Genomic DNA, 13,799 nt, shown 5'->3' with positions numbered 1-13,799 from the left:
TCTCAGTGTTTTTTTATTGCTTTAAGTGCAAGTCATACACTAGAGTTATGGAGTAAAATATCATCTAAAAGCACATTGGAATTTGGGTAAATAACAGGAATATCTTTGCTATACTGCATTCTTGAAATGAAAACCTATTTTTCTACTTTATTAGTGATACAGGTATCTAGGAATGGGTGCAAATTACAATCAGTAATTACATTAACAACACATGACTGTTGTTTGAATGATGCAGACTATAGATTATATGTCCATGAGCATTATAGTCAGATGGGAGGCATGCAGGTGAAAGTTTTCATATCAGTTGTGCCCATCAGAATTGTTAGATAAACTAATTTACAAATATTTTTAAAAGATCAGGCACAGGAACAAACATTAGTATGCACAACATGACACACCTGCATAGCCCTCTAGAAATAGCTGCAGGTCATGAAATGGACAAAGATGACAAGTTCACTGGCTGGGGAGGCTAGGCCAGTTAACTGACTCTGTGCCAACACTGTCAGAGAGCATTTGCAGAATGTTTAATGCTTCATCCAGAGTCCTTCCTCTGACAGCAGTAAAAACTGAATTGGGCCCTTAGGGAGGTAAAGGATGGTCTTAGTAAATATAAATGTGTAGTTTAAAGAGCCTCTAGGGAGCACTGAATTTCACATGCTTTTGCCTTAGATTTTATGAAATTATAATTTCCAAAATGTTAATTTTCAAAGTGAAAATTTAGACTAAAGATATGGAATGCTTTTTTGTACACTTCCAAGTTTATTACATGTCAGACAATAAAATCTCTAACAAACTCATTACAGTCTATGCGATAACACTTCAGTCAGCCAAATCACACTCCTAATGAAATCAATGGGTGGAGGATTTGGCCTAATGTTGATTTTCCTATGCTTCTATGAGCAGTGTTGTTACTGATTGAACAACTCTTTTAGCACTTATGAATGTACAATGTATGTCCAGCAGACTGACTCCTCAGTGGTCCAGCATCAGTCATTTAGACAGAATGGCATAGTTCCAAATGGAATGCTGTGGACAGTATGTGATGAGGTTAAATTTCTATTTTAACACTCTGAAAGAACAAAAGAAAATATATTTTCATTGGGAAAAACTTCATACATACAACTCGAGGCAAATATTATGAAATTCAGAGTTAATGCTGAATTGCTATCATTAACTGGCCTTGTGCCTGGGATTTGCAAACAGGACTTAATGTGTTTTCTGTTACCCTTTGTATACAGACTTGCAATACCTGTGAAGAAGAGTCTTAATTATTAAGCACTTCACTGTGGCTGGGTCTAATGTGTCCATGGGCGACAGTAGCAGAGATTAAGAGAAATTATCCTCCCCCAAATCATTTTGCATGACTGCTTTAGACCTGCCCCCATCTTGTCTGCAGGCATGGGGATGCAGTCATGGCATGAATGCTGAGGTGTATTCTCCTGTCCTATGAAGAAATAGGTGGGGAGGGACAGAGACTACAGAGCCATGACTCTGGCTCCCATAACACTAGCCAGGAGAGCAGGCTCAGTGCAGTGGGTAGTATGCTGCACTCTGTAAGGGGCTGCAGTAGATTACTGTCTGCTCAGTATAGCAGAGGAGCACAGAAGAAAATGTGCCTCAGCGTGTGTCTCTGAGGCACAATTACTTCTGAGGCTACTCCTGACGGAGGCAGCTTATGTTCAGGGCTCTAACTAAAATCACCAACTAGATCTAAGCTTTGAATTTCAGGCTTCAATTTGTATTTCCCAGTTGCATGGTGAGCAAATGATGTTATTTGGTAGCAGAGAGTAATACATTCTAGGGGGAGCAGAATCTGCCAAAGAAGAGGATGCTGTTGGTTTTGTTGTGCCTGATGAAGAAGAGGAAAGGGTGATCTGCCTTAAATCTTACAGAGTTTAAGGATGCTCTCACTACTACAACGACTGCACTTGCACCTGCAGCCTCAGTGCCTTCTTCATTGACCTCAACAAAGGACTTGTGAAAAACTTGTGACAAAAACAGATCATTATTATCAGACATCCCTGTGAAATCAGCTTGGCTCTGACTGAAGGCGTCTTTCATCCCCATGCTGCTCAAAGTGGATTTGAGGTTATAGCTCTCTTCCAATTTGATCCTGGGCAGAAACAACTCCACTTCAGACATTTTCATCATTTCTGGGCTGGTCCACTTGGATAATTTCTCATAGGTCAATTCCCTCTCTAGCTACAGTGAGTTAAGAAAGAGAGACAATTAAAAAGCAAAAAGGAAATCATGAGTAAATGAAAAAAGCTCATCATAAAGGCAAAAAACACATACATTGCTACCACCCCTGGCTATTGCCATCATTATAGGATGTGCTACATGCAAATAGGGTTTGATCTTGCAAGGTGCTAAGTGACGTATGCTCCTGTTTATCTAAATGGGAGGTGACCTTACATGCAGGATTGGGTCCATAGAGGAGTTCCTTGTTTTTTCTATTTAAACGTACATGGGAATGTTCCTCTCTTATGCATATATAGTGCTCCTGTTAATGTTAATATAACATCTACATGTGCTTGCAAGGAAGAGTTGTCCCTTCGCAATTATATATGATTGGTGTTCATGGGAACAAGTAAGAGGATATGGTCCTTGCCCAGATGTGCTTGCAAATGGAGCATCTGATTTTTCATGTTGTTGAGATCTCTTGGTTCCCATTGAGTTGAGGCATTCAGAACCAACTGTGAGGAGCTTAGTCCCTTGTAAGGTGGGTTACTAATTTCTTATTTCACTAGATAAAGAGAGCCCAGAAAACAGGGGGAAAGGGAGTACAGCTCTTGGAAGAGCATTAATTGCAAGGGGCCAGAGAGTCAGATTGTGGTCAGGGCAAAAGAACTGGCTTCAACAACCAGTTTGGAATTCTTGTTTAGGGGAATCACCACATAATGTATAGCAAGTACTACACTTCCCATTTAATGCAGTTATCCCACAGAATGCTGAAAATCCTGCATATCACACTAGAAAATCAAGTATTCCCTAAATACATGTATGACTTTATGGAATCCACGAGACATGCACATGTTGAAACCAATTATCCCCCTGCTACAAGCCTTCTACTTCCTCACCCCACTTCCTTATGGTTTGTTACTCTCTCATTGCACCACATCTGAAACTAGGCTGTTAGCTGTTCTGGGACACAGACCTGGTCTATTTGTTCTGGAAAATTCCTTGTGCTCTTTTGGGCTTCATCTAGATAATAATACATCATGCCAGTCAGGGGTGGCTCTATGTATTTTGCCACCCCAAGCACGGCAGTCAGGCGGCTTTCAGCGGCATGCGTGCGGGAGGTCCACTGGTCCTGCACCTTCAGTGTACCTGCCGACGAATTGCCAATGAAACCATGGGACCAGCGGACCTCCCGCAGGCGACCAGCAGGCCACCCCCCACAGCTTGCTGCCCCAGGCTGGTGCCTGGAGCCACCCCTGATGCCAATGATACCCCTTAACATTGTACCTTAGGTGGTGTCGTCATCAGAACTGCTAAGTTTCACTTCCCAGTTCTTATCCTGCTCACAAAAAGGCACATGTATGCCATACATTTGTCTACAGCCGTATGCATTAATGTACAGGATATTGCTAAATTCATTCTGAGCATTATCCTGTAGCTGTCTCACACTGGAGAAACGTTAAATTCCACTTTTGTGGACCAACAATATGTTGTAATGGTTTTACCTGTTCCAGACCAGTAGATTTATCCTCAATGTCATCTGGTAATAGGATGAGCATGCTGAGGTCATTATTGACGTATGGAAGCTCAGCAATTTTGACCTTCATTTTTTCCAAGTAGCATATTGGAAATCTATCTTTTAGAAACATCATCTGCACTGGTTTAGTCTTGGTCTGTGAAATTATATATCTCCATAAGAAAATAAATATTACTTCTTTCTTTAAAACATATGGGTTATCAGTAAATATGTATGACTTGCTTCAGATGAAATAAGAATAAAAGTTTGAGTACAGATTTATGAACCAAAGTTGATTGCATGGTTTAACAGGGCTCCTTTCATGAGAAAATATTAATTGCAGGGCCACCCGGGGGGGGGCAAGTGGGGCAATTTGCCCCGGGCCCCACAGGGGCCCCCACGAGAGTTTTTCGGGGCCCCTGGAGCGGGGTCCTTCACTTGCTCCGGGGCTCCCGGAAAACTCTCACGGGGTCCGGGGCCCCCGGAGCGTCTTCCGCTCCAGATCTTCGGCAGCGGGGGGTCCTTCTGCTCCAGGCTGGAAGGACCCCCAGCCGCCAAATTACCGCTGAAGTGGGACCCGCTGCCGAAGTGCCGGGTCCCGCTTCAGCGGTAATTCGGTGGCGGGGGGCCCCCGCCGCGGGTCTTTGGGGCGCTTCGGCGATGGATCCCGGAGTGGAAGGACCCCCCGCTGCCAAATTACCGCCGAAGCGGGGGCCCCCCGCCGCCGAGGACCCCAGGCCCCCTGAATCCTCTGGATGGCCCTGATTAATTGTCCTGTTGTTTGTCTCAAAGCATTGTTTTCCGTGACCTGGACTCATCTTCCACTGTTCCCCAGTACATACATAATAACTCACAGAAGGTGGGACAGAGGAGCCAGAAAATTCTGCAAGGATCACTTCATTGAGTTTCCTGACATTTGTTCCTATTACAGGAAAGACCTTTGAGGGGAGAGAGTCGGGGGAGGCACACAGCTCCCAACACTGAAAATTCTGGGGAACCTCTGAGTACAAGGAGAAAGGTCACTGCATTTAGGGGCTGCTTTGGTCTCTTCTCCACCCTGGCAGAACAGAAAAATGCTGTCTTTGGCTGACTCTCTGCGAGCTTAGCAGTAGCAGCTGTAGAGTGGAATCTATAGATATTAATGATGCCGCATTGATAATAAATACAAAAACTCAGTGTTTGTAAAGTTTCAGGGATTCAGGAAGATCACTTAGTTTCAGTTATGGAGCAGTGCTATGCAAAGGGTGGGTGTGGGTGTGCTATATTTAGATGCACAAGAAGTAATTTTGGTTTGCAGGAGTTTCATGAAGTCCTTTACAATTTTACTTCCTATGTGTTTGCAACCCCTGAGTTCCATAGACTATAGGTACCTACATGGGGAACAGAAACTGATAATATAGGGCTCTTCAATCTAGCAGATAAAGGTAGAACAAGAACCAATGGCTGGAAGTTGAAGCTAAGCAAATTCAGACTAGAAATAAGGCACAATTATTAAAGGGTGAGAGTAATTAACCATGGGAAAAACTTACCAGGGTTGTGCTGGATTCTCCATCACTAGAAATTTAAAATATCAAGATTGGCTATTTTTCTAAAAGATATGCAGTAGTTCAAGCACAGTTATTGGATTTGAGGCAGGAATTTAGTACCGAGAAGTCCTGTGGCCTGTGTTAGGCAAGAGGTCAGATTAGACTATCACAACAGTGCTTTGTAGCCTTAATCTAAGTCCTACTGACTTTAAATGAGTGTTAGGCTCTTAAATCACTTGAAAAATGGGATTTAGGCTCCTAAATCCTATAGGTGACTTTGAAAATGTTACTATAGTCTATAGAGCTGTGGAGCCTTCACATTAACAGGGTATTCACACATAGTCAGGGTATTCACTAGCGTTTCTAATAACATAAGGCCCAACAGTCTCCTCTTGAAGCTAAAACCCATTTTTTCAAATCTTTGCTTAAACTATGTAGTAGTTTTACTAACTAAATATTAAAATTGTCACAGTTATTTACTTTAGGCCATGCGTCGAGCTACCAATAGTTTTACGATGGAATATGAACCGTGGGTGAAAGATTTTCATGCTATATGGAGGTTTCTTACTGTTCAATGGCATGAACGTTAGTGGAACATACCTTGCTCAGTCTGAATGGATTCTCAGACGTGTTTTCATTCAGAAATCTCTTTTCCCACTTCCCTTTGAAATAAATGGCATTAACCAGGACCAGTACAGTGATGGGCTCAACAGCACCTCTAGGCAGCAGATTCTGGATTTTCCCTTTCAGAGGGAGAAGAATGGTGTTTTTATTCAGGGCAGTACAGCAAGTGACTATTTCTAATCTTGCTTTCTCTTTAATTATCCGCTGAGAATGTATGTGCCTCAGAACCCCTGATCCCTGAGTGAGTTTCCAAATTCTGCCAAATCAGAATGGTAGCATTTCATACCCATTTCACCCTCCTTTTGCACAGGAGTAAATAGCAGCACAAGGGCCTAGGCTGTGAAAAATCAGGCTCATGAAAAAGGGAGTTGATGGTCATAAATCCTGCTCCTGTAGTTCCAGCAGTGCTGGTGGCCCATGAGACCAGAGGCCCTGCAGGAGCTGTTGATTCTTTAGAGGAAATCAGGTTCTAAAGGCGATTCCCTTCTTTCTTTTGGGAGTTTATCCAAAACTCATTGAAGTCAATGGGAGTCTTTCCATTGAATTAAAAAAACTCTGAATCAGACACTTGAAACTGTTCAACTGTTCATTTGTCCACCTCTCCCTCCTCAATTTCCACATTAGCTCCACTAGTGCCTGACTACAGGAGGAACACATGTACAAATGCAACCACTTACCCAAAAGAAATTAGCAACTATAGTGGGAGAAGAGCAAAGTTCTGATTGTTTGTCCTTAGCTTACCCTCAGTTTGGCTTTCAACCCAGGAATTGATTTCTTTTCTGGCTTGTTCTGCAGCTTTTCTAAAGTTAACTGCTTGGGGCTCTGCATGGTAATAGTTTTTTATGAATTCTACGTATTCCTGAAAGGTAGGAGAGAAAATTTGCTATTAAAGTAAATTCAAAATGGCATCACTTAAAAAAATTCAGATTGCTGTACAACATAACTACTACAATACTAAAGAGAGTACAATTCAGCTTAAGCTAGATAAAATTTAAAAGTAAGATCGACGGCACAGTATATTTAATAATTAGAGCTGGTTGAATCTCTATTTCAATTCCACTGGAAATTCCCTTTTATCCCAAATCAGAACAAAAAGTTAAAATTTTGAAATTTTCTGTGAAATGATAATTCTGAAAACATTCTTTTAGGAAATATCAAAATGATCTAATAATAAGGATAACTGGAATGCTGTGTGTCTAGTTCTGGAGCCCACAATTCAAGAAGGATGTTGATAAACTGGAGAGGGTTCAGAGAAGAGTCATGAGAAGGGTTAAAGGAACAGAAAATGCGGTGGTAGACCTAAGGCGCTCAATCTACTTAACAAAGAGAAGGTTAAGAGATGACTTGATTACATTCTATAAGTACCTACATAGGGAATAAACATACAACAGTGAGCTCTTCAGACTAGCAGAGAAAGGTATAACAAAAAGAACAAGAGTACTTGTGGCACCTTAGAGACTAACAACTGTATTTGAGCATAAGCTTTCGTGGGCTACAGCCCACTTCATCGGATGCATAGAATGGAACATATAGTGAGGAGATCTATATACATACAGAGAACATGAAAAGGTGGGAGTTGCCCACTCTAAGAGGCTAATTAATTAAGATGAGCTATTATCAGCAGGAGAAAAAAACTTTTGTATGTATGTATATATATCTCCTCACTATATGTTCCATTCTCTTCATCCGATGAAGTGGGCTGTAGCCCACAAAAGCTTATGCTCAAATAAATGTGTTAGTCTCTAAGGTGCCACAAGTACTCTTGTTCTAACAAGACTAACGCAGCTGCTACTCTGAAAGGTATAACACAATCCTGTGGCTGGAAGTTGAAGCTAGACAGATTCGTACTGGAAATAAGATGTACATTTTTTACTGTGAGAGTAATTAACAACTGGAACAATTTACCAAGGCTTATGGTGGATTCTCCAACACTGGCAATTTAAAAATCAGGACTAGACGTTTTTCTAAAAGATCTGATCTAGGAATTATTTTGGAGATGTTCTATGGAGGTCAGACTAGATGATGGCTGTGGTCCCTTCTGGCCTTAGAATGCATGAAAATTTTCCATTTTAATAAGGTTGAAGTGGTTTGTTTCAACTTTATTGTTTTAACTTTATATAATATGAACTATAAGTAATAATATAAATGTATACTATCTAATATAGAAGTTAAATAATGTCAAAACAAAGCACTTTGACTTTATCGAAGAGTTTTGATAATTTTTCATCAGAAATTTAGACAAAATCTATGTGTTCCCACAAAACATTTCAGTTTTATCACATCAGCATTTCCCATTGGCAAATTGTTCTTTTGGAAATTTTTCAATCTGCTCTATTAATAATCTTGGGTTTTGATCAGTATTGAGTGTCATAAATATCTTTCAAAACTTTCTCTTCAGCTTAGTAAAAGTATTCAACTTACACTATGGAACTGGAAAGTCTGTTCCTCATACAGTCTGTTGGCAGTTTTAAGCAAGTAAGAATTTTGAGGTTTGTTGATTGAAGAGATTAATGCCTGGAACTCAGAATGAATGTCTTCAGCTTTGCAGTCCTCAGGTTCCTTTAAAAGGGACACAATGAACTTGGAAATTACATTTCTTTATGAAAATGTTGTAACTCCTAAGATTACTACAGTTAACAGAAATTACTGGGGGGAGGAGAGGGCGGATTCCTCTATTTTTTCTGTTTATTGACTCTGTGCATTTGACTGAATTGTCTGTAATCAGATTGTTTTCACTGGATAGTGAGCAGGTCAGTTTCTCCCTTGCTGCAAAGACTTTTACAAACATCATCAGGTGAGTATTCTAGCTACAGTTTAGGTGGGACTTAAAGTTTGAGCTCCACTCCTGCACCATGAAGACTGTGATATTCAACACAGGGTCACATAGCTCTGGTGGAAATCATCTCTCTGATGGAGCACAGCTGTGCTGGGGATGAGGGGTAGCTTTCCCTCAGCATTAGAAGCAGCAACGGGGTGCCATTACTGAGGGATTATAAAAGGGGAGCAAGTTAGGAGACTTAGAAGGTGAGAGATAGAGGCCTCTGTTTCTCTTAAAAGCAGAAGACCTTGTCTAACAAGCCATCCTTAGTTCAGCAGCCAGAGATTCCCTGCTGAGGAACTACAACTGGTTCACCTGCAGAAAATGCTGGCACAGAGGCTTTTGAGACATCTTCAGGAAGAACATCCACCCCTATCCCTGACCCACTCTGAAAATGCTGAGAGGAAAAGGGCTTGTCCTTAGAGCTGTCCGAGGAGCAGAACACCCTAGACAGCTCCCCCGTCCGGTCTAATGAACCAAGGCAGATTCATCAGAATGCATCTGCTGTGGAAATAGGGGTATCGTCTCCCCTCCTCCATCTCTCCAGCACCACATGCACCAGGCCATTCTCCTACCTTCCCACAGACACTTTCCAAGTCTTTCCTAGACTCAATATATTGTCACATACCCCATTCCCACTTTAACTTCCACATCATGCTTTCCCTCTTTATATCAACACATCATACCCTTCACAATTGCACACATGCCTTTAGGATATGTCTGTAGCTATCCAGTCTCTGAGGTCAGAGTTCAGGTTTTGCATTGCAATGTGAGTTAGAGGAACTCTGTGTGTGTGTGTTGTCCATCTGTACATGTGTGAGGTGGAAGGGAGTTCCCTGGGGAGGTGCAGAGTCAGTGGCACGTTACGTTGCTGTTCAGGAGTGTGAATCAAGGTGCCTTTCCTGCCTTTGAAGGTTTGAGTGAGTGTGTTTTGCACTTAAGTAACCTTAATTGGTTATTAACTACGATTTTTCAGGGTGGGGGGAGCAATATAGATGGAGGCTGAAAACAACCAACTAATAGCCTGATTCAAACTAGTGCAGCTGTTGAACTTTCCTATTCCCAGAAGAACAGCGGATTTGTTTCTCTGATATTTTGGTTGTAAAGAATACCATCTTCCTTTTCTTTGGCCTCCCACGAGAAGTTCTTGTCACCTGCAAACAGCCTTCTCCAGTTCCTGTTGTTTTCTTAAAATGAAGCACCTGCAAGCCGAGTTTGTAAAAATAGTAAATATACTTGAAGACAGCTATCTAAGACAAATGTACACACAAATTGATTACTTGTGACCTATTTGTCCAAACCTCCAATTTATTGTAATTAGTCAGCAAAGATGGTTGCTATTTAGCCTGCTAAGGACACCATAGCTATGATTTTCAATGATGATTTTAATGTAACTAAGACCCAGGTCACAACCACACAGTCTCATTGCTGGCTTAATAACAGATCATTATTATGAATCAGGTGGAAATTAACTTAGTCATATAGTCAGACCATGTGAAATTCATGATGGCTTCAGCCATTTATTATTATGCTCTGTTTATTATTGGGCATCATTGATGTGGTAGATGCTGTACAATATATAAAGGCACAGTGCTTCCTCAAGGGTTTACAACCTCTATTAAAAAGACAATGCAATTTAGTTGCATAATACATGGAATGGCCAAATGAAGGTGTAATGACAGAGCCATCAAATGGTAATGATCAGATAGATTTATGCTCAAAGCATAGGTAGTAGCAGCAACAAAACACAATTCAAGGTATGATCACTGCAAATTACAATGGTTATGCAACTTTATCATTTTTATTAGCAAAATTCAGGCAAATGTAAATAGATTGAAATAGGACTAAACTGAAAAGGTTTCAATTGTGAGTGTAAGCCGATTGTCATGGAAGAGCTATGGATGAACCAAGCCACGTTTTCAGCATTGGCATTTATTTATGTACAGAACACTCATATTCACATCTTAGAAACGTGTTTAAAATAATGTTAAATTGAGTTTTAAGGGAAAGCTAAAATAGAAGGTCAGGTTCTAAACTATCGGGGCGGCTCCAGTCTGGCAAACCAGCAGCACCACTCTGGGAAGTATGGGAGCAAGTGAGATGCAGGGGCTAGTGAAGGTGTTGAGAAATGATGGGGGTCCTCAGTCTGAGTAGGGGACTTTTCCCTTTCAGTGGGTTACCTGTTGGATTCAGAGAACCTCAATCCAAAAAGAATTCCAGAAAACTGAGGTAAATAAAGGAGATTTCTGCCTAGGGAAGGTAAGGAGATACCTGGAGAAGTTACTAGGAGCCACTCAACTACCCAGGATCAGTGTGCTCCGACCAAGCCCCCTTTCACCTCAGGAAAGCCCCCAAACCAATAGGGCCAGGAGCTACCACCTGGAACTCCTCTTTACAGGGAGCTGCCCCAGTAGTTTAGAACCTGACCTTCCATTTTAGCTTTCCCTTTGAACAGAACACTGGATCCGGCCCAGAGTACCTGAACTGTGTGGGGTACAGAGAGTTACCGGGAAACTCTGAAATTAGTTCAAATGGCAGGGAATTTGTTATTCCCTATAGTCTACCCGGCATTTCCATTCACCATTCCTTCAAAGATATTGTGTTTGATACTGTAGTATCAGGTTGTTGTAGCATGTGTAGGAACCATTTGTCATATCAAGATATATACAGGACATAGTCAAATTTCACAACCTACCTCAGCCATCTGCGTTGCAGTGTTACCTTTTGCCCCCACATAAGTCATGGCCAGAGCAGATGAAATACTCCAAGGGGAAAAGAAAATGTTTTGGCCTTTAAAAGATTCATTCAGCTTTTTGAAAAGGTCGAGGGTAAAACTACCATTTGATGCTGAGAGAGAGTCCATTGCTGAAACCTAAGACAAATATATGAAGACAGAGTGTAACAGTTTGACTTCACTGGAGCCAAGATTTTACCTTGGTCTCCAGCTTGTGTTGTTTTCTCTGTATCATAACAAACTAAATTTCCTCAGAAATTGGAAAATGTATCTAAGTGACAATGATTCCAGACTCCCTTAGACTATCTGCCCTATAGTTTCTGCTGTAAATCGATCCCTAGGTACTTGTACAACACACAAATCGTATCATGCACACTCTTTACTGTTATATAAAGATTTCAATGTGACTTAGGCACCTAATCTGCTTTGGTGCTTTTGAAAATACCAGTAGGCACTTCTCTGCATCTCTAGGTGCCTAAATATCTTTGATAATCTGGGCCTCAGTCCTTAGCCTCTTTGGGTCCCGTAGCTGTCCACAAGGTGCATTATGGAGTATCCAAACACATACTAAGTCTGGATTCTTTTGTTATGAAAAGACTAACAAGAGGATGACAGAATACAAATCTTTTTCTTCCCCTTCAGGGGAACAAGAATTTAGTACGTGGCCCATTAATTTGCTGTGTTGTACCATCTCACAGCAAGAACTACCACCTGAATAGATTTATCCTTACTTATCTAATCTAAGATTTTAAGGAACAGGATTGTCATCTACTCAAGAAAATTCTTCCTTTGATTGATTCCTTTTGCCATATCAGCATCTTTTTTTAAACTCTGTAAGTATATAATATAATACTCTGTTTTCTAAGAACTGAAATCTAAATTAAATTTACAATGAAAATGTGCAATCCCTGTTTTACTGCATAACATTTAATTTTTATCATTTAATCTGCCCTGTCGGGCATGGTTTAAGTAGTTAAAAAGAAGTTTAAAAGAAAGCTAATTATGTCTATTTAAATATTTACATTACCTCAGATTCCTGTGAGAGAGAAGGAATTACTTGCGTCGTGGGCTGTGTTCTGGGTCTGTTTGTTAGGCAATAAACACGTTTAGAAATATAAAACAGTTGTGCTTCCTTCTGGCCTACATCCTCCACTCTTACTACCCTATGTGTTTCGCCACCTACGTTTACCCCTCCTCCCCACCAGTTGCCAGAACTTTCTGTTGTAAAGTGTGCCCCAATTGTTGACATACTCTATATTAGTTTGGCAATAAATATGTTTAGAAATAAAATGAGATTGCAGCTCACTCTTCTTCTAGCCTACATTCTCCACTCCTAGTCCCCAATATGTTTCCCCACCTAAACCTATCCTTACTCCTCACCACTTTCCAGAAATTTTTGTTGTAAAGTTTGACCTGATTATTGATCCACTGTATGTATTTTAAACAGCAACCTTAGAGATTTAGAAGAGGAATACAATGATCTTATAAGATCTGCTATTTTAGGCATAGGATAAGCAAAAATACCACAGAGTGGCCTAATGTAAGAATGGCCGGTGATGTTGTCCATTGCGACTCTCTTTTTGGTAGTGGTGAGACTTTTTGTTTAAAATAAGTGCAGTTAGCATTTAACTTACACCAAACAACACAAATGTCTGTCTTTGTGCTGGATGGGTGTTCCGTGTGGCCTGATTCTCCACTGCATTATTCCAGTTTTAAACCAGTGTAACTCTATAGATTTCAATTAAGGCATGTCGGTGTAAAACTGGAGTAATGCAGGGATCAATTAGATCTTGTGACTTCACCATCCTCATTTAAAACCATTAGGAATATAGATACCGCCATGCCACCAAATCAGACTAACAGTCCAGCTCACTTGGTATTCGGCCTCCAACAGTGACCAATACCAGATGTTTAAGTGGAGGACTTAAGACTCCGAAAATGGGCTTGTCAAAGAATGCATGGAGTGAGCGCTAAAATATTCCCATGTCAGAAGTTTCTCTCTAATTTAAGGCAGTTGTGGGTGCTCTGTGCACTGAAGGACGAGGGATGGTATCCCTTTTTAATTTAAAGGCTGAACTAAAGAACATCCCTGGATGCACAAACTGATCCACGCTCAGTGCAGTGGATGCTGAAATGTTGAAACATTTTTTTAAAAACGTCAAAGGCTTTTTTGTTTCTTTGTTTCATGCTGAAAATTAATAGCTCATGTGCTGCCAAGAATTCCCTCTCTCCGAGATAATACAAAAGGAATTCTGAAATGCATAGGTACCCTCACCTTGCCTTGTATTTTGAAAATCTAATGCTGTTAGCTGTATGAAGAAGCGCTTTTCTAAAAAGTATGTCTGTGTAGACCAGGGGTCGGCAACCTTTCAGAAGTGGTGTGCCAAGTCTTCATTTATT

The 13,799-nt window shown here is 40.8% G+C and overlaps 1 protein-coding gene across 3 annotated transcripts; it reads right to left on the bottom strand.

The window, feature by feature from the left end:
- Positions 1 to 739: 739 nt before the first annotated feature.
- On the bottom strand, positions 740 to 12,561 carry LOC120397796 (serpin B10-like). 3 transcript variants are annotated; one of them, XM_039524297.1, is made up of 8 exons: positions 12,427 to 12,561; positions 11,361 to 11,537; positions 9,778 to 9,867; positions 8,269 to 8,406; positions 6,589 to 6,706; positions 5,824 to 5,966; positions 3,687 to 3,854; positions 740 to 2,202 (listed from the first exon to the last, which is right to left on the bottom strand). In XM_039524297.1, exons 2-8 carry the CDS (start codon positions 11,526 to 11,528, stop codon positions 1,798 to 1,800), a joined length of 1,230 nt encoding a protein of 409 aa, XP_039380231.1. In that variant the 5' UTR covers positions 11,529 to 11,537; positions 12,427 to 12,561; the 3' UTR covers positions 740 to 1,797. The 3 variants fall into 3 exon arrangements, with proteins under 3 accessions (XP_039380231.1, XP_039380230.1, XP_039380232.1); XM_039524296.1 differs by having other exon boundaries at positions 9,820 to 9,867; positions 12,427 to 12,505; XM_039524298.1 differs by lacking the exons at positions 5,824 to 5,966; positions 9,778 to 9,867; positions 11,361 to 11,537; positions 12,427 to 12,561 and having other exon boundaries at positions 8,269 to 8,356.
- Positions 12,562 to 13,799: the final 1,238 nt, after the last annotated feature.

The sequence above is a fragment of the Mauremys reevesii genome, linkage group 2 (assembly GCF_016161935.1).
Source record: "Mauremys reevesii isolate NIE-2019 linkage group 2, ASM1616193v1, whole genome shotgun sequence".
NCBI classification, from domain to species: domain Eukaryota; kingdom Metazoa; phylum Chordata; order Testudines; family Geoemydidae; genus Mauremys; species Mauremys reevesii.
This window is presented reverse-complemented; position numbering and strand designations above follow the sequence as displayed.